This window comes from Zalophus californianus, chromosome 13, assembly GCF_009762305.2.
Source record: "Zalophus californianus isolate mZalCal1 chromosome 13, mZalCal1.pri.v2, whole genome shotgun sequence".
NCBI classification, from domain to species: domain Eukaryota; kingdom Metazoa; phylum Chordata; class Mammalia; order Carnivora; family Otariidae; genus Zalophus; species Zalophus californianus.
Genome location: NC_045607.1, coordinates 32,898,152 through 32,922,831, shown reverse-complemented (window position 1 = coordinate 32,922,831; position 24,680 = coordinate 32,898,152). Strand labels below are relative to the sequence as shown.

Sequence of the window (24,680 nt, the reverse complement as noted above, 5' to 3'; positions counted from 1 at the left end):
AGCTGGTTCCTCTGCCAGAAAGCTTCCCCAGCTCGTTGCATGATATTCTCTGCGTTCAAACGTCAACACTTGTCACTTCTCAGGGGTGGCTTCCCTGACCCACCCTTTCTAAAAACCCCTCACCCCAGGCATTCCCTATCCACTGGTTTGATCTTCTTAACTGCACTTTTCACTGCCTGCAACTTTCCTACTTAGGCATCTGTTTGCCCATTGTCTGTTGTTCCAGCCCTCCCTCCTCCTCCCCTCCCTCCCACAACCAGAATTAAGCTCCATGTGGTCAAGATGTTTTCTGTCTTGATCACTGAGGTATCACCAGAACCCATGGCAATACCTACAGAGATCCTTCCCAAGCCTCAATTTCTCCATTTGTAAAATGAGGAGGTGGGATCAGGTGATCTGGAAGTTTCCTCTTGGCAACATAGGTAGAAGCCTGGCACAGTTGGTAAGGACAGAGGATTTGGAAGCAGGCAAGCCTGCCCTCCAGCTTTGGCTCTGGCAAGGTCTTACCTCCTCCAGGTCTCTGTGTCCTCCCTTGCTGGGTGTCCATGCGGCTTCAGTGACATGAAGCGTGCAAAATGCCCAGCCCAGTGTCCAGGACGTGCTGGTGTGCCACAAATATCACCCACTGTTACTAGCAGTAAAGGTGGCTGACTGGACCTGGCCACCCAGGATGCCCCAAAGAGCCAAGGTTGCACTGACATCTGTGCTGAGGGGGGCCAACAGTTCTCTGGTGCATGCACGCCCTACCTTACTTCCTTAACCAATCTCCAATTATTGGACATTTAGGCTGTTTTGAATTTGTCCCAATTATAGGACTACAAAAAGCATCCTTGTATCTAAATTTTCTGAACACATACTGGTACTTATTTTTTTCAGAATAAATTCCCAGAAGTATAATTGCTGAGGCAAAGAGTATAACAAACTTAAACACGATTCATCCATATCTGGGCCAAGACAGTCTCCCCAAATATGAGAAATTAAAATCCCCCTGGGTATGAAAGTACCCATTTCCCTGATTCCTTGACAACAATAGCTATTACAATGTTAAAAATCTCTGGTTTGTTAGGTTAAGAAAAAGAAGTGCAACCCCTTTTAATTTTAATTTGCATCTGACTAATGAGTAGAGTGAGCTCCTTTCAAGTACTGATAGGCAATTTTTAATTCTTAGGTGCTTTTCTTTTTTCTACCATAATGTTATGGTGATAGTCACACCTGTCAATGTTTTGTTTAAGTGCATTCTTATTATTTTTCCATCTTTTACTATTTGAGTATATTTTCTTTGATTTTTAAAGTTTGGTCTATTTCTGGTTATTAAATTTAGCTATTGGCTATGTTAAAAGTATTACAAATTACTTGGATTTGTTTTCTCTAATTGCTTTAAGTATAAAAGTTCTGAGGCCCCTTTGACTTCTTCTCTCCCGGATTTTGCTCCTGTGAGCTTTCTCTGATTAATACAAAAGCATCGAGGGCTGCTGGTGTCTGTATTGGAGTCCTGTTTGTTCAACCTAATAATTATATTCAGATGATGTTTCCAGACCTCTTCCCTACCCAGAACATGCCACTGGGTCATCCTTCAAGGTTTCTATGACCCTTTTAAAGTCAGGGGCCCCAGACGTGAGGCAAACATTCTCAGTGTGGTCTCACTAAGGGATAAGTGAGTATAATCTTTTAACTTCCTTAGTGTCGTTTATTGGGGTCATTTTTTGTGGAGACAGTAGGGGGAACAAAATCGTATCATTTATTCAGTATGACCTTGGAGCAAACACAAGCCCCTCTGTATACTTTTTACATGTGTACTTATAAATCCACATCTTTCTATCTCTTAACACTGTTCTTCACCCAGGGGATGAGGGACAGGAGGTAGGGGGAGAACAATGGAAATATGGCTGTTGACCTCATTTCTGTGGGAAGAGTCGTTGGAATGGGACAGGTGTAGCTAAGCCCGGCAAGGTGACCTCATTCTCACTGTCTTAGCAAAGCACTGAGTTGAAGTCATTGCCACCGCATTATATCCCAGGCCATTCATCACTTCCCAGGTGAAGCCAGCACCAATCTCCCTTGGGCAAAACAATGACAGCAGGAAGAAACACTCTCACAATTGTCTGAGAAAAAGTAGTAGTTGTTCTTCGAGCAGGCCTCTGATTATTCAGGGCAGAAGAATTTCTTCCATTGTAGAGCTGACACTGAAGGCTGATTAATTACTCATTCTCTGAGGTCAAGTTTATCACGAGATGCTAAAAGTTTCTGAGAAAATAACTTTATACAGATAGTCCCAATTACTGACAGGTTGTGCTCCAGCATATTTTTGAAAGGCAGTTGTTGGAACTTGGAACATATTTTTCCACAGAAACTATGTTATAAATAGTGGTTAGGCTCCCAGGCTAGCCCACACAAGCTTGCTAACCCACAATGTGACTAAACCTTACGGGTCTGTCATTCCAACAGCACCAAGCAGAGTCCTGCTTTCAGGGAGAGAGGAGCCTCATGGACAGAAGACAGCAGAAGGTGAAGAACCCCTCCCCTTCCGCATCTCCAGCTGCCATCCCCAGAGTGGCAAAACTGGCAGAATTTCTCTCTAGCATCCCCTGTGGGATTTTGGAATCCCAGAGTCTCATTTGGGAGGTACACTAGGGAGAGTTATTTAGTCTCCTTGTTCTTGTACCCCAGTTTGCAGATTGCCTGGGGACCTCGTTAAATGCAGATGCCAGAGCCCTACATTTTGATTCAGTACGTCTATGGGATAATTTCAGAATCTGTATTTCTATCAACCTTCCAAGATCTCAAGAATATACAAATCGGTTACCACTGATTAAGTCCCTCCTACAATCCGATTATTGGATTTTCTCAATAGCAACTTCTAGATGTTTGCTGAGCTCCATCTTAGACTCCTCCAGGGCTGAGAAGCTCACTCTCTCTTCAGGAAGAGCTTGCACTTAAGGAGTGCTTGCCGTCTAGGAGATTTGTGTTCTGGATGCAGCATCTGCAGCATCTCCCTATGACCTGTATTCTGCGTGCAGTGTCTCCTTGTGGAGCTGCGGTAAACATGTCTGTTCCCTCTTATGCACAACAGCCCCTCAAAGAGCTGAAGGCAGTGGCAGGCTACCCTGTCCCCAGGGTGCTGTCTTCTACCTTTGAAGCAAAATCATCTCAGTTCACACTTCCACTCTGACGGTGATGAAATGGCTTATATCAGACCAAAGCTCCCATGAAGAACATTCAGAGAAGCAGAATAAAATGTAAAAATAGCTATTCAAAGACATCCTAGAGCAACCAGGACATCTAGGACTTGAGGAGCAAGATGCTGGAAAGAAGAGAAGGCTTGGAGAAGAGAACAGCAATCTTTGCTGTTTCCCCTGGAGGCATTTGCTGATTTGTAGGTAGGAAAGTTAATTGCAGGAAACAAAGCACTGGGTCAGAGTCCCACAGGGAGGGCAAGACAGAAAACTATAGTTCAGGGTTATCAGGACAGCAAGGCTTATAAAAACCAAGGTGTTAGAGGAAAAAGCAGCACAGAAAAGTAAGCCCAGTATTCAGACTGGTCTTTGCACTTGAAATATTTCATGATAACTAAGCCGCATAAAGCAAGAGGCTGAGAAGCCAAGAAAATGCAGTGGCTGAGGGGTTTAGAAATTAAACAGAAGTGTTTGGAGTCTCACAGTATCAGGGAAGACAAAAGTTGAACTCCAGGGCCAGTAAACACCCCAGGATTTCAGCTAATAACAATGAAGGGCAAATACTAGGAATAAGAGCAAACCAAAATAGACCAGGTCTATACAAACCAAAACCAAGGGGCGCCTGGGTGGCTCAGTCGTTGGGCATCTGCCTTCGGCTCAGCTCATGATCCCAGGGTGCCGGGATGGAGCCCTGCATCGGGCTCCCTGCTCGGCGGGAGGCCTGCTTCTCCCTCTCCCTCTCCCACTCCCCCTGCTTGTGTTCCCTCTCTCGCTGTGTCTGTCTCTGTCACAAATAAATAAATAAAATCTTGAAAACAAAAACAAAAAAATAAAACGAAGACTGGAATCATCTCAATTCTTGATTGGATTAGGTGATCTTCCCCTAGTTGAGCTACCTTCTTAAAGAGAAATAAATCTTCTCTGAAGAAAGATAACACCATCTGTAGTCTCTGTATTTTTTCATCTCCAATTATATTAATAAAATGTAACAGGTACACCAGGAAATAGGACCAAATAATAAAAAGAGAAAAGGAAGGAAGGCAGGCAGGCAAAAAGTAAGGAAGGGAATAAGGAAGGAAAGAATAAAGGAAAGAAGAAAAATAGACAATAGAAACAGACTCACAGATGATCCAAATCTTGAAGTTATTAGACATGACTTTAAAAGAGGAACATTTATGTGTTCAAAAAAATAGATGAAAAGATACAGAATATTACCAAAGAACTGGGAGCTATGGAAAAAAAAGAGAGATTAAAACGAAGAGTCTAAAAATGAAAAATACAACAACTGAAATTAACTCAATAGATGGATGAAGTAGCATATTAGACAGAGCAGAAAGTAGGTTAGTGAACTAGAAGAAAGGGTAGTAGTGGTAAATAGCTAATGAATATTCAGACTGAAACACAGATGGGGAAAAAAAGAGTAGAAAATAAGAAATGAACATAAGATATACGGAATATGTTGAAAATGTCTCACATATGTATAATTGTTGTCTTGGAATGTGAGGAAAGAAAGAATAGGCAGAAACAATATTTAAAAGGATATTATGCTAGAATCTCTCCAAACACGTACAATCCACAGATTCATGAAGTTGTATGAACTCTGTGAACTACAATCAAGATAAGCCCTAAAAAAGCCTCATTTTAGTACAGCATAGTAAAACTGCTGAAGATCAAAGCAAAGACAAAATCTTAAAAATAGTTAGAGAAAGGAAGATGCATTACCTTCAAAAGACCTGACTTAATAGAAACAATGGAAGCCAGAAGACAAATAATGGACTATCTAGAATTTTACACCTCAAAATTAAAGGCAAAAGAAAGAAAATTTCAGAGAACCAGAAACTGAGAGAATTTGTCCCTAGCCAACCCGCAGTAAAAGAAAGACCAAGAAGAGTTCTTCAGGCAGAATGAAAGTGATCATAAACAGAAGAACAGAAATGCAGGAAGGAATGAGAAGTAATGGAAAGTGTAAATATGTGAGTAGATCTAAATGAAAAATGACATCAGGGCCAGGAACATCCAGGAAAATCTTAAAGAAGAAGAACAAAGGTGAAAGATTATATGACTAGGTATCAGGTCTTATAATAAGGTTTTAGTTATTAAGACAGTGGTATTGGTTAATGGATAAGGAAATGGACCAATGGAAGAGAATGGAAAGTTCAGGAACAGATCCACATTATATACAATGATTAGTTTATGATAGAGTTGTCACTATAGCATGGGGGGGTGGATGGTAAGGATGATGGACTTTTCAATAAATGGTCCTGAATCAACTGGTTATTAAGTCAATTTTCCTACATCAGCCTACAAATCCACATGGGCAGAAAATGAATCTTGATCTTACCTCACACCATACATAAAATCAATTTCATGTGGATTCTATATCTAAATGTGAAAAGGAAAAAAAACTTCTAAAAGATAGGAAAATATTTTCATAAGTGTGGGAAGGCAAAGATGTTTAAATAGAACACAGATAATACTAATCATAAAGAAGATGAATAAACTGGACTACATTAAAATTAAGAATTTCTGTTCACCAAAATACATCATTAAGGAAGTGAAAGCGTAAGTTCAAGAAGGGGGGAAGATATAAATAATACATATAACCATCCAAGGATTCATATGCAGAATTTAAAAAGAACTACAAATCAATACGAAACAGGCAGAGAATCCAAGTAGAAAAAATGGGCAAAAGACTTGAACAGGAAATTTGTAAAAGAGGGTATCAAAATGACCAGTAAAGATATGGAAAGATATTTGACTTCATGAGTCATCAGAGAAATGTAAATTAAAACTCAAATGAAATACCACTACACACCCACTAGATTGGCTAAAATTAAAAAGCCGACAATACCAAATGTTGGTGAGCATGTGAACCAACTGGGGCTCTCAATCACTGCTGGTGGGTGTGTAAATTGGTACAACCACTTTAGAAATCTGTTTGGCAGGGTCTCCTAAAGCTGAACATATGCATACCCTGTGACTCAGAAATTCCACCCCTACATATGCACCCAATAGTAATTTGCACATATATTCACCGAAATACCTCAAATACCTAGAAATAAACCAAACACCGTATGTGCAAGAATTCCATACAGAAAATTACAAAACATTTCTGAGAGAAATTAAAAATGACCTTGGTAAATGCAGGGATATACAAAATTCATGTTCATATATTATTAAGTCAATTTTTCCTACATCAACCTACAAATTCAGTAAAATCCCAACAACAAGCCAGAGCGGATTTGTGTATATGTGTGTGTAAACTGACTCACTATTCCTTTCTCCAGCTCTGAGGCTGCTGTGCTAATGAAGAGACCACAATTTGTCAAGCACTTATTGTGTGTTTGGCACTCTGCAAGATACTTTTCTTTACTTTACTTTACTTTAATCCTTATAAATCTTATAAAAGATATTATTACCCCAATATTGCAGATAAGAAACAATTTCAGAAAAGTCAAATGACTTGCCCAATGTCATTGTATCACTATCACTATGTCACCCAATTCAGCTGCCTATAACAGAAAAAAAATTATCAGTGACTTAGAGGTAGTTTATTGTTCTCTCACATAAAAGATGTCCATACGTTGGCAGTGCATGGCTGCCATGGCAGGTCCATAGTGTAATCAGGGACCCAGCTCCTATCTATATGCAACACTACCCTAGAATGAAGCTTCCTTCTCACGGTCACTTCTTGAGCCAAGATGGCTGCCAGAACTCTAACCATCCCATCCACATTCCAGCTAACATAAAGGAGAAGGGAAAAGGAGAAGGGCAAGCTCTCCCCTTAAAGGAGACTTCCAGAAATCCCATATAACACTCCTACTTATATTCCTTGCCCAGACTTAGAATCCTGGCCATATCTAGCCACATGGGAAGCTGGAAAACGTCCCTTTTCAGCTGGGTGGCAACATACCTACTCAAAAACCAGAGCTGTGTTACTGAAGTACACCGGGGGGCTATGGATATTGGTATGGACAACTAGCTATCTTTCAGTCTCCCAGCTGGGAAGCGGTGGGGCCAAAATTCAAATCTAGCCAGTGCCCTTATTACTTATGACCCTCCAGAGGCTACCACACCTTTCCTCCGGGGCCCATGTTCCTCTGCTACACTACCTGTCCCCCATTGAAGTGAATTCCTAGGGAAGCAAGGGGAACAGGAGCTTTGTGGGGAAGGTGGGAGGCAGAGGCAGTGGCCTTGCGAAGGATGACCTCCCCAGGGAGCACGCCTACTTGTCCATGGCCCCTTCCCTTCCTCCTCTTTAGAGCCCAGAGCTTCCCAGAAGTTCCACGTTCTTTGTCAGGGAGCTCACTTGGCAGTGACAATGAGATGGGTACAGCTTTTCCTGGGTCATTGGCTCTCCACTGAGGACTCACTTGATTTGTGTTTCCTCCATTTCTGCACTGTTAAATCAATAGTCACGGGTGGTTGCAGAAGCTTCTTGCCAGAAAACATTACAAAACTCCTCCAAAGAATGAGCCTGTGCATTTGATGGGGGATTGGGGCCTCTGAGGTCCCCAGTGATTCCAGGGTTCTGTGAACATCTCCATCTGGTGCCTTGGTCCAGCTGTCTCAGCAGGAGAATGGGAAAAATGTCCAGAGAGGCTGAGCCATCACCAGAGAAACCTGGCCAGAGCTGTAAAGGCTCACAATGGAAACAAGCCTCACAGGACTTTGGAAAGGGAAAGCTGACGACGGAAATCACCAATGTCAAAGAGTTCCTCTGGGGGAGCGGAGAGGTAATGGGGAGTCTCAGTGAGTAGAGCCAAAGCAAGTGCCCAGAGGCTGTCCTCATAAGGTTCCAGAAGACTGAGCTCTGGATGTGCTCGGGGAAGCCCCAAGGTCTGCATTTGTCTCATCATCGGAAATTCCAATAGGAAGAGACTGATGAATGTACTCTGGAGACCAAGGCCTTGTTATTCCTTGTTATTCCTCCTACCAGAACTCTCCTGGGTGTCAATGAAAGAGTTGGGGATGGCCTGACTGGCAACAGGTGTATGGGAGGGGAAACCTCAGAGAACACATTCCAAGAGGGGCCACTGTTTTGCCCGATTCTACAACTTTCTCTACCAGCAGTCACCTTTATCCCAGGGATCCCAAGGTTTAACATCACAGCCACGTCACACAGCGCACTGTAAGAACCCAGTACCATATTTGCACAGAGCCAGAGAACGTAGCTGTGAGAGGAACCCAGGAGTTATCTGGTCCAAATCTCTCCTTTTCAGTTGGGAAACAGGCTGGGGTGGGGGTGGGGGAGGAGAATGACTAGCTGCCAGAGGCAGATTAATTGGTGGGAATGCCAGGATTTGTGCCAGATCTCTCGATCACCAGAGCCATGCTCTCCCGTATGCCACCTACTAGCGGTGGCTGGCCGAGACAGAAAGGGCTGATTTGGGTGCATTCTGTTCTAAGCTTGTCACAAGTCTTGGGCGGAGAGCATGGCAGAGGGGAAGGGGCTCTGGGTAGGGAACCAGCTGTCCTGGCTTCAGGTCCTGGGGCTGTCTCTGACCTGCTGGGTGACTGTATCAGTTTCCTGGGGCTGCCATGGCAAATTTCCACAAACAGGGTGGCTTGAAACAACAGAAGTTTATTCTCTCCCACTTGTGGAGGCCGGGAGTCCAAAACTCAGGTGTCAGCAGGGCTGGTTCCCTCTGGAGGCTCTGAGGGAGAATCCATCCCATGCTTCTCTCCTAGCTCCTGGTGGCTGCCGGCTATCCTTGGCATTCTCTTTCTTGGGGAGGTATCACTCCAGTTTCTGCCTGCGCCGTCACATGACCACCTTCAAGTGGCAAACCTCCCTTTGCCTTTCTCTTATAAGGACCCTCGCCATTGCGCTTAGGGTTTACCCAGGTAGTCCAGGGTGACCTCATCTCAAGATCCCTAAATTAATTACATCTGCAAAGATGCTTTTTCCAAATAAGGTCACATTCACAGGTTCCAAGGGTTAGGACATTGACCTATCTTTTTAGGGGCTACTATTCAACCCACTACAAGGATCTTGGGTATGACCCTTCCCATTTCTGCTGCTTAGTTTCCCTAATATGGATGGCAAGAGCTCACTGACTTGCTTCTACAAGTGTCTGCTTATCTTCATGGACACCAGTGGACCCCAAAATAGAGGCCTTGAGCTCAGCAGCCTGTGCCAGACTGAGCACAGTCCCCAGCAGTCATGTATAACACAAATTCAAATTCAAGAACTATTTCCCACCTCTCTAGACCTTCCTTTGACCATATACTCTTGGAGATGAGTAGGGGAACTTGGCTGTGGTCAGACCACAAATAAGAATGCTTTATTCAACCACCAGCCCCATACCCCAGGGAGAGAGCATTCAACAAGAACAAGCGCAGAGGATGGGCTGAGTGGGGAAGGAGTTTGATAAACACAACCTGTTCAGGGCCAGGACTGGCGGGGGGGGTGGGGGGGGGGAGGGGGAGGCGAGCAAGGTGTGAAAATGAAGAGGGAGCCAAATACCTCATTAATCAAGAGAAATGACATTTTAAGGCAGTATTTTTAAAAATCAAAACGAATGCAAAAAAAAAAAATCCATGATGAACAAAACATCAACCTTTTAAATAAAGATAAGATCCAGTCTTGCAATTGTGTAACTTAGATCACTTAGTTCTCCCTAATCCCAGTCCTGTGAATCTTACCTTTGTTTAAAATGTTGACGTTTTGTTCATCACGGATTTTTTTGTGTGTATTAATTTTGAATTTTTAAAAAAATATTGCATTACAATACTTTTCATCTTGATTACTGAGGTTTTTAGCATCGCCTTAAATTTTGCCCTTAGGTTCTGCACTGGGCATGTGAATTACAACTAGAGGGACTGGGGCTGTTTAGTTTAGACAAGGATTGTCTCTGGGGATATGGTGACCACCCACAGGACCTGTGTGGGCCCTGAGGGACCAGCGGGGGAAATTCAGGGAGAAGTAGCGAGTACTCTGCTCCAGGAAGGATCTGAGAATCTGATGGGAGGTTGGTCTAGATAATCTGTAGGAGAGCCCTAAAACTTTGATTTCAAGAAGTAGATGCCTCAGATTTTCTTGTGTAACTTCAATCATCTTGTAACCTCAGGATAATGTAAGAAATGCTATCTCTTGCTTCAAACACCTCAGAGGCAGGGGCCGGGTGTCCTGGAATTTCGGAAGCTGACCCATGCCGGGAGCCTGGCACTGTTCCATCCTGGGAGGCCAATGAGTAGGTCACCCACACTGCGGGGTGAAGTGAACAACCCCAGGAATACCCACAAAGTGTTCCATTCCCAGGCACAGAGTTATGGGGGTGAGGTCAGCCTCAGCACCAGTCCTAAATAAAAACCATTAAAATGAAAAAAATTAAAATGAAGGTCAGTGACCTGGGAGATGTTATAAAGTCAGAGCACTACCTCTAAAAGATACTGCAAAACATGATCTTCCCAAAACGCATTCCTGTGTACTGCTTACATCTGTGCATGGCTCACCCACCCAGTAACATCCATGCTCCTTAGAATGACATTCAAGGCCCTTCTCATGGTGTCTTATGGCCCCTACGCTCACAGATTTTGCGTGTAATCATTCCTGTCTTTGGTCTCCTAAAGTCCTCAGTTTAGTTATGCTGTCTGCTGGTGGGGAATTTTTTTTCTTAGTTTTTGTATCTTCCTCAAATTTTACATTATTTTGAGATTAGAGTCCAGGGTGTCCCTGGACTCAAATTTCTGCTAAAAAACTACAAACTTTGACGTCTTTAAAAATAATACTTACTGAAATAAAATGAGTCCTTTCTGCACATTATTCAGCATCTCAGAAAACTTTCTGTATGCTCATTGATTTTTGCATGAAAATATTTCTTCCAACATTTTCTAGCCAGAGTGTTTTTCCAGCATCCCTCAGGTGCCAGCATGATCTAAAGAGTTGTTTACAAATGTGTCCTCATGATTTTCCATTTTTTTTAAAGAAATCAATAAATCATTCTTACAGAGCTGGCTCTGATTGAGATTAAATAATAGATAAAAATTATATACAAAAATTTTATATAGCTTTGCCATGAAGTTTAATTCCTTCAGTGGAACTGGGGTTGGGTGGAGAAAGGAACCATCTGAGCTTAGAGAAGACAGAAGGGAATTGTGTGCACCGATTTCCTAGATACTGGCTGGTGGTTAGAACTAAGAGATAGAACTGTCTTTGTTCACCAGGGCCGCCATCCCCTGATTCTTGATAACACTTACAATGATAGGTAACAGTGTATTTCTGAAATACTTTTACCTATGCCACATTATCTGGCCCTCCTGCTGCTCTCTGGGATAAGCGGGGGGCGGGGGGGGGGGGGGGTTAGTAACGCCCATGGGAACATGTGGAGCACCCTGTCCAAGGTCCTGCTCCCAGGAGTGACAGCACTGAGGGACCAGGCACAATGCCAGTCACATTGCACAATCTGCCACCAGAGGAGGGTATTTCTACCCTATTATACAGATGAAGAATCTGTGGCTTGGACAACTCAAGCTCAAGTTCACACAGCTGGTAAGTGGCAAAGTGGGGTTCAAGCCAGTCTGGCTGGTCTACAGCTCATGTTTCCCAAAGTCTACTTGAGGGGGTCTGTCCTCTCCTCTAGGCTGACGGGAGCACTGGTGAGCCTGAGAAAGGACATTCCAGGTCCGAGGTACATGGAGTGAAAGCCCGACAAAGTCTGAAACACCGGGCCTGTAGTTGGCGCTGTCAAAATCATGACTCCATTGCTTACGTGGACATTGGGTTTTGTGCTTACAAAGCACCCTTACCTCATTTGATTCTCAAGTTCCTTAGAGGGGCATGCAGTAGAGGTCTGGCTATCCCCATTTAACAGGCTCAGAGAGGTCAAGGGATTTGCTCAAAGTCACATGGCAATGGCCAGAACAAGATCTGGGCACTTTGTACCAACATCATCAGACAAGATGATCAAAAGAGATGGGCCTGTGGGCTGAAGTGGGCAGACCATGGCACTGACCTTTCCTGAGATGGTCTTGATCTGCTTGGAGCTCAGGGGCTCGAAGTCCACGCCGATGTAGCCCTCCATGGCAGCAAGCAGATTCTTCCGGAGACAACGGGATGAGTTGGCTTCTGTGTGCACCTGCTCCCACCAGGTAGGCTCATACCAGCCTGGGATGATCCACTGGTATTTGCTACCATACATGTTCTCCTCATATGCCTGCAACAGATGGGTTGACCATGAAGGTACCAAGACTTAAACATTTGTTCAAGCACTTGTGCCCTGTGAGACAGGTGGAGGGAGCTCAGGCCTCCTCCTACCAGAGGGTTTATTAATTTTTCTATTATTCGCTTTGTTATCTTTCCTCATCATCTCTCAATAGACCCAAGGTAGTTTATTGGAAACATATGTAATAAAATAATAAACACTGAATAAAAATTGAAACATGAGGGCCTGACCAAAGCCAGGTAAGGACACTACAAGAAAAGAAAACTATAGACTGATATCTCTGATGAATATAGTGGCAAAAATTCTCAACAACATATTGGCAAACTGAATTCAAGAACACATGAGAAAGATCATACACTATGACCAAGTGGCATTTATCCCTGGGATGCAAGGGTGGTTCAACATACACAAATGAATAAATGTAATACATCACATTAGTGGAATTGAAGATAAAAATCATGAGATCATTGCAACAGATGCTCTCTGTGTACTGTGATGAACTGTGCGCATTTTCAGACATGACCCTTAGATGATCCTGCAGTACATTCCTGGAGAGCCATGAACACATTGGGAAACAGTTCATGCCACGCCCCTTTGGGCTCCTTGGCCTACAACAGAGATAACACAGGGGCGAAGAGGGCATGGCAGGGGAGCCTGCCAGATTGCTCTGGACTCCAGGAAGCTTCTGGCTGCCCTCCACTTTGGCTCTGGGTTGCTAGCCAGGCTCTGTCCACAGCAGGGTGGGCCAGAGACCCTAATGGCATCTGTACATTAGAGAAAAGTTACAGTCAAGTCTGAGAGTTGGGGGAGAGATCCCCCCCCCCCCGTTCCTACATCTGGGGAGGCGACTCTTCTAGGATTCTCTTAATACCTAAGAAAGCCCATCCTGCAGCATGGGCAGTGGAGCATCTCATTGGGATAAACGTGAGTTAAAATGTTTGTTCCTTAACTTCAGTTCAGATACCATCTCCATGGCCTCTTCTCCTTGGTTCAGTGAAGCCTCTGGAGATTAAACTGAAATTATTTAATGAAAGAGCCCTTCAACTACTTCAAGGCAGTGATCACACTGTGTTTTCTCTAGACTCCTCTGATTATATGGGACCTTGACCTCCCCAATTCTAGATAATATACTTCTTATAATGCAGCCTCAGATCATAGTCATTTTTCCAGCAGCTACATTATAATGTTGCCCCTATCACAACTGTTGTAGAAAACACAGACAGCCCTCATATTTCAATTATAGGATAAAATCCCAGTTCAATAAAGGGAGGCAATCTCCTGATCTTCCCTCTAATAAATGGGATTTAGTCCAAAGAATCTTTCTTTTGAAGAAAAGATAATCCGAGATCTGTCAGGGGGCTAGATTTGTGAACAAAAGGCTCACCCCAGCGATCCCAGGTCACTGTATGAATGGCAGAACCTGTGAGACTTTACAACTCTCATCCTTTATAGGAAGGGAGGAACTCACATATCTTGAGCCCCTATTATGCTTGGCCAATTATACACATTGTCTTATTTTATTCTCACAACAACCCTATGAGGTATGCATTATTATTTCTAACTTATAGATGATGAAATTGAGGCTCAGAGATCGAGGGATTTGCCCAAACACATACAGCTAAGTCAAGGGGACAAGATTCAAAGCCCATTTTTGGGAAGTTCCCCTTTTTTCTTAGCAAAATAAATAAAACAAAACTTTTTGGAAGCTTTCAGGTTGAGGCAAGAAGAGCGCCGCCTTTATTAGGAATGTATGTTAAGTAGGAGTCAACAGATACAGAGTGAGGACAACAGGACTTCTAAGCAGACACAGAGGCAGACCTGCATCACTCTCTGAGGACAAAGACCTTGTGATAACTTAGAGACAGCACAGAGCAGGAAGTCAGAAGCCGCCCAGGGATCTGCTGTGACAGCTCTTTGACCTGCCCTTGTCTCATTAGGAGCTGTTCCTTGTGAGTGAATTTTCCAGAAAATAGAAGCTTAGCCCATTTGAGTGACAACAGATTTTGTTTAGAATGTTATTTAGTTTTGATGAAGATAAACATTTTCCTACTGACCTTCTGAAACAAACAAAAAGGGAGATTACAGTCAAGCCCAGCACCAGATTCTCTGCCACATACCAGCTGGTAACTCTGGCACCCAACTCCTTGGGTCTCGCTTTTCCCATCTCTAGCCTGTGGAGAGCAAAGCCTATCTCACTGGGGTGGTGTAAGAATTAAATGAGATGACACGTGTACCATGCCTGGCCAACACTACATCCAGGCACATTTTAGCAGCTCCTTCTCATTGCCTTCTCCTTTCTGTAATGCATGGTTTTATTCTGAACACCAGTCACAGTTACGGGCTGTGCACAGTCATGCTGCTGGGTCTAGGGTGGCACTTTTCATTGCCACCGAGTCCCTGTCTTCTCTGAATTTGCTGCTTTTAAACTGTTATGGCTTGGAAAGCAGGGCGCCTGGGTGGTTAAACATACGTGCAGGGCAAAAGTAAATAGGCTTTGAGTGAGGGTCTAAGAGGCTTCCCTGCAAGGTAGGTGAACCGGTTTAAATATGCCATCCACCATCTAAAGCACCTGAGGGGAAGGCTCTGATCCTCTATTCTGCTATTCCCATATTCAGACGGACTGAGCGTGTGAGCTGGGAGTAGAGGAATGCTCTCTGTCTCCTTTGCTGGAGAGGGAGATTTTGTAGAGTGGCGTCCACTCTTCTGTGGATCCCCGGTGCTCAGCACAGTGCCTGGTGTGCCCAGGGCACCCAAGAAGTGGTTGCAGAATGACTGAACACATTTCCAGCTTCCTTAGTCACCTTAGTTTTCATTTTTCCTGCCTCTGGTAGGAATGTGATCTGAGGACCTGTGGCCACCGGTGGGCCCTGCCATGTGGCGACGGGCAGTCCTGAGCTCACCTTCTTCAGTCTCAGGGACTGCTTTGGTTCTTATTAGTTGCTGACAGGTAACCATGACATGAATTATTTTTAAAAATCCAGTTTCCTCTTTTTATTATGTTTCCTTTCGCCTCCTCCCCTTTCCATTAAAGAAAGGACATTTCCCTTTTCCTATTATGGTCACACCAATGAGAGTAATAAATCCTCACATCAAGAAGGCAGTTCACGGTTGGGATGATGGTCTCCTTTCGGGGCCTTATTTAAGCCTCTTGCCAACCCCGTGAGGCCGATGGGGCAAGGACTGCTGCTTCCATTGTAGAGGTGAGGCAGCTGGAGACCAGAGGTGTAAGGTGACCCGCCTGAGGTCACACAGCTGGTGGAGCTAAAACCAGAACCCAGGCCAGAGTGCTTGAGAATTTAGAATAGACCCCCGAGGGGGGAGGACGAGACAAAAGCGACGGAGACATGCTCGTTCTGTGCTGAAGCCCAAATGAACATTTTGCCACAGGGCTATAAATAGGTCTTGCATTTGCTGGAGTCTGCTCTTCCATTGGGTGGCGGTTCCAGTCTCAAGAACACAGCAACACGCTGCAAACTTTGCACTGCGGCATTTGGATGGCAAAGACACGGCTGTTTCCACCGGATCTGCACTCTGACCCCGACGAGGACAGGAAGGCTCTTTCACAGGGGTCTCCGCTCTGAGCAGCCCCTCCCCCTGTCACACGCCAGTCTTGATCCAGTAGGAAGACACGGAGCAGACTCTCCTCAGGATCCTCCAGACCTGCCAGAAGAATTCCTTCCTAACCACGTAAGAGGGCAGATTGCTTCCGAGGGTCTCAAATAAACACCCAACAAAAAAACCTGCAAGGAATTTCTCAACAACCAAAGCCACCCGCAGACTCTAAGAGGAAGCCCATTGCAAAATGTCCGCCATCCAACAAGAGCAAAGTAGAATGAGGAGGTGGATGGTGTCCCACACCATGTGGAAGGCAGGCAGCCTGGGGCTTTGGGTCGAGAGGAAGACAGCCAGCCTGTCTGTTCTGAAGCAGAAACCATGGCTGGAAATGCCATTTGGAAAAGAATCCCAGTGCATGGCACAGAGTGGAATTACAGCCACGCCCCCACCTGGGTTTGGCTCAGAGCGGAGCATGAGGTCTGTCTCCAGTGCTTGTAAAAGGGAGATGGCCAGCGACCAGTGTGGTGCCTTCATGGATCATGTTTATTGATTTATTTCTCCTGGAGGTATGACCCACCATGCACCAGCTGCTTGCAAGGCCTTGGGGATATGGTGAAGGGTGGGGAAGGAGAGGGATAAAATCCAGTTTCTTCCCCCAAAGAGATCCCATTCTCCAATATGGGGCATTATTTTCCTTTTTATTTTTTTTTTAAGATTTTATTTATTTATTTGACACAGAGAGAGAGAGAGTGAAAGAGGGAACACAAGCAGGGGGAGTAGGAGAGGGAGAAGCAGGCTTCCCGCTGAGGAAGGAGCCCGATGTGGGGCTCGATCCCAGGACCCTCGGATCATGACCTGAGCTGAAGGCAGACGCTTAATGACAAAGCCATCCAGGCGCCCCTATTATCCTTTTTAAAATGGGAAAATGGGCCACTTCAGGACTTCAGATGGTAATGTGCAAGGTTTTATGATAAAGGTTTATGAGTAAAACTTTATGAGCAAGGTTTTGAAGTAAAATGTATTAAATCCATTTGCTCCATTTTTTCAATTTTTCTCATGTTCATCCTTAGATTTTCATAGGGAAAGATCCCTTGCTCCCCTTAACTGGAGCAGAGGATGCTTCATACCATCTTGTAAAGACCATCAGATAGGAAACTCACCAGCCCAGCAGTGGTCCATTCCATTCTCACACACCTGAGACTTTACATTAAATAAACAAAAAAAGACCACGGACATTTACCGAGGGCTCACTATCCATCAGGCACCGTGCAGTGTTTCTGTTCATTCAATCTCCACAACAATCCTAGGAGACTGGTACTATTATCATCCCCACTTTACAGATGAGAAAACAGAGGCTCCAGAAGTGTCAACAACAAGTCCAAATTCAGCAACTAAGCAGCAGACTGGCTCCTGAGCTCCCAACTCCATCCAGGATCCCCAGTAAATCGAGAGATGATCAGGCAGTTCTCGTTTTGTTCTTGAGCCTTTGGGATAAAACAGCCCCGTGTGACTGTGGCTTCCGGTCACCGTTCTGTCCTCACTCCTGGTGTGCTTTGAGTTCCTGCATCTCTCTGGAAAGGGGTAGCAGGAGCTGAGAAGGATACCCCAGGCAGTGTCTCTCCAGCAGACAGCAGAGGGACCACCTTCCCTGGGTGTGGACATAAGGCCGGAGGTCCCCTTGGCTCCTCGGAGTTATGCTTACCTTGGTGACTCACCAGCAACCCTGAAGTCAACCAAGACCCTAAAGTCTGTTCTGTTCTAAATGCACAGTCCTCCTCAGCTATGCCTCTGTCACCTTGGACACAGGCAGCTTGATTTGTTCTAATGTAACCTTCTATTAAGGCTATGAGATTTAACCTTCTTAGATTGAAGCAAACATTCCAGCCTGTTAGGGTTCTTTGCAACCTTGGATCTGTTTCCAATAGATTTCACAACTTCCAAATTGATAGAACAGTACTTAGATAGAACATCATGTGGAAAGAAGTTGATTGGACCGGGAATCAGGTGATGCGGATGGAGCCTTGGCTCAGCAACGAGCTGGGCCTCTATTTCCTTATCTATAAAGTGGGATAATGATAGTTGTGAGTGTGTCACAGGTTTATTGAAAAGATGAAACGAGATAAGGTATAAAAAGGTACTTTGTCGCCCATCACACTCCAGACAATTGTAAAGAATTCAGGGGTAGATACTGAACAGTTGAGAGATCGTTCTAAAGTTGAGACTCCGAGCCCTGCTCCAGGGCCGGGAGGGGGTCTGAGGCACCTCAGCCTGGCCAGGATGTCTGGCCCCTCCCACCCTGCCGTTCACACGGCCCTGCCCCCGTCAAGCATGGCTGAGAAGACGGGCAGGGCATTAGCCGACAGGGCTTAGACAGGGCACTGGAGGGGAGGTTGGGCCAGCTGAGGTCCCTAGTTCCTCCCACGACTGCACTGTTCTGAGAGTTTAGCTGGGAGTTTAGCTCCCTGCAAAGAGGAAAGAGCAGTGACCATAACACTTCTGCTTCCAACAGCCCGGACTCCAGTCCTATATCCCGCTCAGACCAGGCGGTGAGAATGAGTCTGAGAAACAGCTTCGTGAAACTCCCCACGGACACAGTGACATGACCAAAGTTTTACTTACACAACAGAACACTTTTGCTGCCATATTCTGGTCAAACTGGCCGAGGATGATCCTCACGTCATTGCCCTGTGGACAGAAGGACATGTGTGTGAAGGAGAGTAGATGCCAGGCACACTTGGGGGCTTGAGGCCACGGGCAGAGAACATTGGTGCACCCCCAGCTCTCCAGCCAAGAGCCCTGCCCTCTCACCCCAGCCCAGCCTGGATGCTCTGGCCCTCTCTGGGGCCAGCTTTCCCTCAGCTCCTGCTGCCCTCCCTGGTCTCCACGGCACGCCCTGGGACAAATCTGCACGGGCTGGAGGCTTTATAAAGCTGGCAGCTCTCAGCGGTCCCAGCAGCATCCCTGATTCCTCCAACAAGGGCAGGCCAACCCTACAGGGCACTGAGACAGCGTCTAATCTTCTTCCTCCCTTGACACACAGGGAGACTGAGGCCGGAGGAGAGAAAGGAGCTTCCAAGGTCCCCAGGGGAGTTGGTGGCTGAAATAAGACTGCAGGGCCCCCACCCTCCCCCCTAGTATTCTAGACTTTTCTATACCTTCCTGGAACCCACAAGGCTTCCCAATTAAGAAGTTTCAGGGTCTCTTTGAGTTCTGAGCTTTGTTCAAATCTCAGCTCCACCCATAAGCCTCAGGGCGCCTCAGGTGGCTCCTATATGCATCTTAGCCTCTATTGCCTCACCTGTGGGAAGTGGAAAACAGCAGTACCTACCTTCCGGGAGGACTCCCTGAGATGACCCACATAAACTGCTTTACACAGTTCCCGGCACATGGCGAATGCCCAATAAGTGCTAGCTAGTATTAGGATTTTATAACCTCCTCCCAACCCATTTTTAACTCCCAGAAAAACTTATACTTGAAAACTCTATAAATAGGACTGCACTTATTATCTTCATGTGTGCCTTGCACAACAGCTCCTGTGACTCATTTATTCATTCAACAAACATTTACTGGGCGTTTGCCTGAGGCTCCCTCCTGGGTCAGGTAAGGGCCCCTTGGTGCTCTCTGGGGGACAGGGATCCAGGCAGGGCCCTGCCCCATCAAGAACAGGCTACAGGAAGATGTGCCAGGCAGCCTGCAGGAGACCAGCTGGGGCCCTGGCCCACCGGCCTGCTCCCCACCCCAGTCACTTCCTGCCCTCCGCCCTGAGGCTCAGGCTTGCAGGTGGTGCCACCTTCCTGCCTCTCCAGCAGGCCTCAAGGCCCTTTGATGCATAAAGAAGAGAAACATGCCTTTAAAGATCAGTTTTTAGCATCTTTCAAAATTGGAAAGTGCTGACTGGGAGGCCATTTTACTCATCATGTACTTTAGCAAAATAAAAAAGGCTTGGATTCTAAAATCATCCTTCGTTTGCAAGCAAGAATGGAAAGAAGAGGGGGAAAAAAAAAACCTTGCTCTGAAAGGACTTTAAAAGATCGTTAACAGAGCAGTTGAAGGAAGGCAAGCCTTTGTCATCACCATGTCTACAATGCTATAAAAAGTTCTAAGCTGCTTCCGTTCTGTGGACAATGCTCTCAGGCACACCCCAGGGTTTTTTCTGCTTGTTTGTTGAAATCTTTTAGACTTCTTTGCTGCTAAGAGTATTCATCCAGCCAGCCAGCAAACACTTACTGAGCATCTACTTTGTGCCAAGCTCTGTGTTGCTAAACATGGTATAGTAAAAATAGCTTATTGGGTTTTAGAGTTAGGGGGACCTCAGTTCAAATCCCAGCTCTACCACTGACCAGCTGTGTGACCTTGAGTCTTAATCCCCTGGAGCCTCAATTTTCTCACCATTGAAAGAGGGATAATCCAACCTACCTTGCCGGGGGGCCCTAGGATTCATACTAAGGAAACCCAGCCGTTGGCTTCCATGATGCTTCCTTCCTGGCTCTTTCCTACCTCTAGTCCCTCCTGCTGACTGAGTCAGCTCATCATCTTTCTGCACGTTCCTAAATGCTGGTGTTCTACACAGTTCTGCCCTTAGGTCTGTGTCCTCATCACTCTCCTGGGCAGCCTCATTCAAGACCCCGGCCACAACTGCCCGCTGTGTGCTATGGAGGCCCGATCACTCTCCCCATGCCCAACTTTTCTCTAGCTGCCCCTGGATCCCTCCACTTGGATTCTCCCACGTACCTCAAGCTCAGCACATCCCAAGCTGAACTCATCATCTTTGCCAAGGAGCCCTTCCCCCCTCCTGCGTGGTCCATTTCTGAGAACAGTGTCGCCAACCTCCCACCCACCCAGGTTCACCTGCCTCCCTCCAAGCCCTAACCAGGACCCACCCACTGGTTCTGCCTGCCCACCAGTGCCAAATCACCCCCAACCCTGCAGCTTCACCTCGCTGGGTGTAGCCACCATCATTCGTCCTCGGTGAAATACAACTGCCTCCTGGCTGGATCCCCACCCTTAGTCCTGCTCCATCCACCCTGCTCTCCACAGAGCGGATTAAGGAATCATTCCAAGATTCAAATGTGGTTGTGTAAAATCTTTCCATGGCTCCCTGAGCTTTCCAGGTCAACTGAGCTCCTGAGTAGGACATTCGAGATGCTTTACCAGCCAGCTCCTGCTCAGTCCTTGCCAGTCTTGCAGGGCATGAGAATGAGCTACCTGTAGTTCTCTAAAAGAGGTCTGCCACTTACATACTCCTTCACTGGCTCATTCCCCCACCTGCTCCCCTCTTGCTTTCTGCAAGCTCGTCCATCTTAAAGGCCCTTCCCTCTCACCTCTGCCTGGAGAGCTGCCACTCACCCTTCATGCTTTAGCTCAGGCACCCCTACTCTGAGAAACCATCTGTGTCCTCTGAGGTGCTCATTTGCTCCTCTGTGGGCCCCAGAGCACTCTGTGCTTCCCTCTATCATGGCACAAGTCCACTTGCTTATCTGTCTTCTCTGCTGGACTGAGAGTAACTTGATTCATCTCTGGGTCCCCAGGTCAGGGGGCCAAGGCATGACATATATATCAACCGTAGGCATTGAATGCACGATTAAGTGAGCAAATGCTCTGTGAAGTACCAAGAGCAGTGCCTGGCCTGCATTCCTTATTCAGTAACTGGTAGCTATGATCACCACTGCACTGATATCCTGCTAGCCTAGAGCCTCGGCACTCACTGGGTTCACCATGTCCATTTCTTGAATGCACTGAGGAGCCCACATCTTCATGGCTGACCACCTGACCACCTGCAGATAGATAAATAACCAGCTCTATCACTTGTGGACCATTTGGTGTCTCTGTTGCCATGACAACCAAGTCGCACGGACCATTTGGTGCTATGCTCCCAGACTGTTAGAATCGGGCGGATCCGAAGGGATCACTGATCTAGTGAGCCCCTTCCTAGAGAGTCAAAAGGCTTCCCCCAACACTGCCCAGCGGAACCAGTGCTCTCACCTTGGTGGCCCTCTGACCATCAAAGGACCCTGGAGAAAGATCCTGGCCAGAGCCAGGTTCTGCCCACGGCAGGGAGCGACCCACACCCACTCTGATTCCAGCCAGTGAGAGGCAGCAAGATGCTGCAGTGTCTGGGAGGGAAGAGCCAGCACCCAGTGCAGCTCCCAGAGAGGGAAGGGCGTTCAAGATGGACGAGATGGAATCCCGTGTGGGGAGTGGACAAAGGGAGATGGAACTGGCTTGGGATGCTTAGCAGGAGCCTTGAGAGCGGTAGAAAGAACTGGAAGGGCTTCTCAAAATGGGATATGTTGTCCTCCTGGAGCATGAGTTTTCCTGAGAGTATGAAAAGCATGGATATACCTCGTTCTTCTTTCCAGAGTAGCAATTTATTGGACGATTCAGGGGCGAGGGGAAAGGTTTTGGATTCTGGGAGTCTTTTTCTTTCTTTTTAAATAAAGATTATTTATTTATTTATGAGAGAGAGAGAGAGAGAGAGAGAGAGCAGGAAGGAGGGGCAGAGGGAGAGGGAATCTTTTTTTAAAGATTTATTTATTTATTTGTGAGAGAGAGAGAGAAATAGAGAGAGAGAGAGTGAGCAGGGGGAGAGAGACTCTCAAGCAGACCGCACGCGGAGCATGGAGCCAGATGTGGGGCTCGATCTCAGGCCCCTGAGATCATGACCTGAGCTGAAACCAAGAGTCAGATGCTCAACCGACTGCCACCCAAGCGTCCCTGGATTTCCGGAGTCTTAAAAGTTTTTAACACATGCGTCCTCTCACAAAAGTTCCAGAACCACGCTGTTCAATGTTATGTAACTTGTATCTTTCCCTGAAAATCTGTAAAGTAGAAAGAGAAATTTTGTCTCGACAGTGGTTCCTGCTCCTGGCCACACATCCATGTCCCTGCCAGGGGTCTGAGCACTTACTCCTTTGCTGTGGAAAGGACTCTGGGGCAGTGTGAAGAGAACAGGGGGTAGGGGAAGAGAGCCCTGAACGTCCCTGAGGCTAAGAGCGACAGAACAGAATTGGGATGGTACAGAGAATCCGGAATGTGGCACAGGGAAGGGTCCAAAATTCCTGTGCCCTTCCACAGACTCTTGATTCTGCAGGGGGCCACCTGGAGCAAAAGGTGACCTGAGGTGGGACAAAGGACACCTCGTACTCACCTGGCTAGATCCATGTGTAGACCACACAGAGGCCTGTGTTCACAAGAGGCCTCGCCTACAGGGAAGGGGCAGACACAGGAGGAAACAACGATGGGGTGGGAGGTCCAAACCTGGACGGATTTCCTTCCCTCCTTCCTGGTCCTTCTCATCTCTTGCCTAGAGCCTCTTTGTCTCTGGGACACTTAAAGTGAGCTAAGATCACACACACACAAAAGTGACACGTCAGAAACATGACCCAATTCAAAAACTTTGTGTATAACCCCCAGGTTGCAGGGGATCTTAGCAAATAAAAAGCAAGGACAGTTCCCGAGCTCCTTCTAGCTGTGGGACTAAGGAGTGCATCAGCCCCGCCCAAAGAGAGAGGTGTTATTATTACGTCCACTCCAGAAAGTTTCACGAGCGAGCTGAGCCCCAAAGAATGAAGGAAGTTTCGCAAGTGCGGCACACCGCCGGCCCTACTGGTTCCTGCGCTCAGGACCGGGGCATCCATCCCCGTGCAGGGAGGGTGGGCTGCTTCCAGCTCACCCCCCTCTCTCGAGAACTGCCCACAGTGAAGGGACTTCATGAGGTGCCCCACATCCTGCAGCACCCAGTGACCGACTCCCTGAAAGGCGGGGCCAGCTCTGTGGCACAGGCTGTGTTCCAGGCAATCCCGCCAAGACTGCATTCTGGCCCGGCTCCCCTCTTGCCTTATCCTGCATCTCTCTCCCTTCTCCGGAGCGCGCTCTCAATAAATCACTTTCACCAGACTCTCGGGCTCTTGTTTCTAGGGAGTTCAGCCTAAGACACCAGGCCCCATAGGTAGGAGGTGGTGGCGCTTGGCCTCCACCCCGGGTCGGCCTGGTCCCAGAGCCTGAGCACTCGACTGCTCAGCCCTACGTATTGCCTCCCTGGCTGAGAAAATACCCAGTTTGTGGCAATAGCTCGCGGAGGAAAGTGGTGTAGCCTTGGACGTGAAAGCAGTGCAACAGCCGGTGTGATCCTGAGACACTGAAATAGCTGGTGGGCATTGAAAAGAGCAGGCGAGCAGAAGCCACGCCATCCTGCCTTCCCTGTGGCAGGAAGCGTGGGATCCTGCTAGAACGGAAGGTCAACTGGACACTGACCTCTGCATTACCTGGCCTCTTCTGCCACCCGTGCATCCGGCTTGGTCCACCTGCAATCGCTCCCTGATTTCCCAGGTGCCCAGTCCCACAGACCCACTGGGCTGCTGGAAAATCAGATAAAACTGTGTGCAGTGCTGTTGGAAGGGAGGCTGAGCTTTAGAGGCTGGCCATGATGGGGCTGGGGGCTGGCCTGATCAGGGCCAGTGGGCACTGGGGAAGGGGTCTGGAACCCAGGCCCACTCCTGCCCCCTGACTCCGGCTGTGAGACCTGGGGTAAGTCCAGCAGGGTTAGCCTAGACACTTCCCAAAGTCCCTCCTGGCCCGGACACACTGTTCCATACCCAGAATGAGTACTTTCATTTAGTTGAAGTTAGTTTTTCTTAGACATTTTTTTTCCTTACCAGAAATATGCCTAAATTTAGGCAAGGAAGCAGGAGACCTCTATTCTTTTGTTGCTGTTGTTACATTGATCTTTTTATTCTGATTAGCCCTCCCGTTTATTTTTCATTTTTATCTATCTGTCCGCCTGTCT

At 46.7% G+C, this 24,680-nt stretch overlaps 1 protein-coding gene across 1 annotated transcript in view; it reads right to left on the bottom strand.

Moving 5' to 3' along the window:
• GABBR2 (gamma-aminobutyric acid type B receptor subunit 2) overlaps positions 1-24,680 on the bottom strand; it is a 343,152-nt gene that overhangs the window by 139,803 nt on the left and 178,669 nt on the right. Inside the window, exons 5-6 of the mRNA XM_027616869.2 lie at positions 18,515-18,580; positions 12,131-12,331 (exon numbers count right to left, since the gene is read on the bottom strand). Of these exons, the coding sequence (XP_027472670.1) occupies positions 12,131-12,331; positions 18,515-18,580 (267 nt within the window). The remainder of the gene's footprint in view (positions 1-12,130; positions 12,332-18,514; positions 18,581-24,680) is intronic.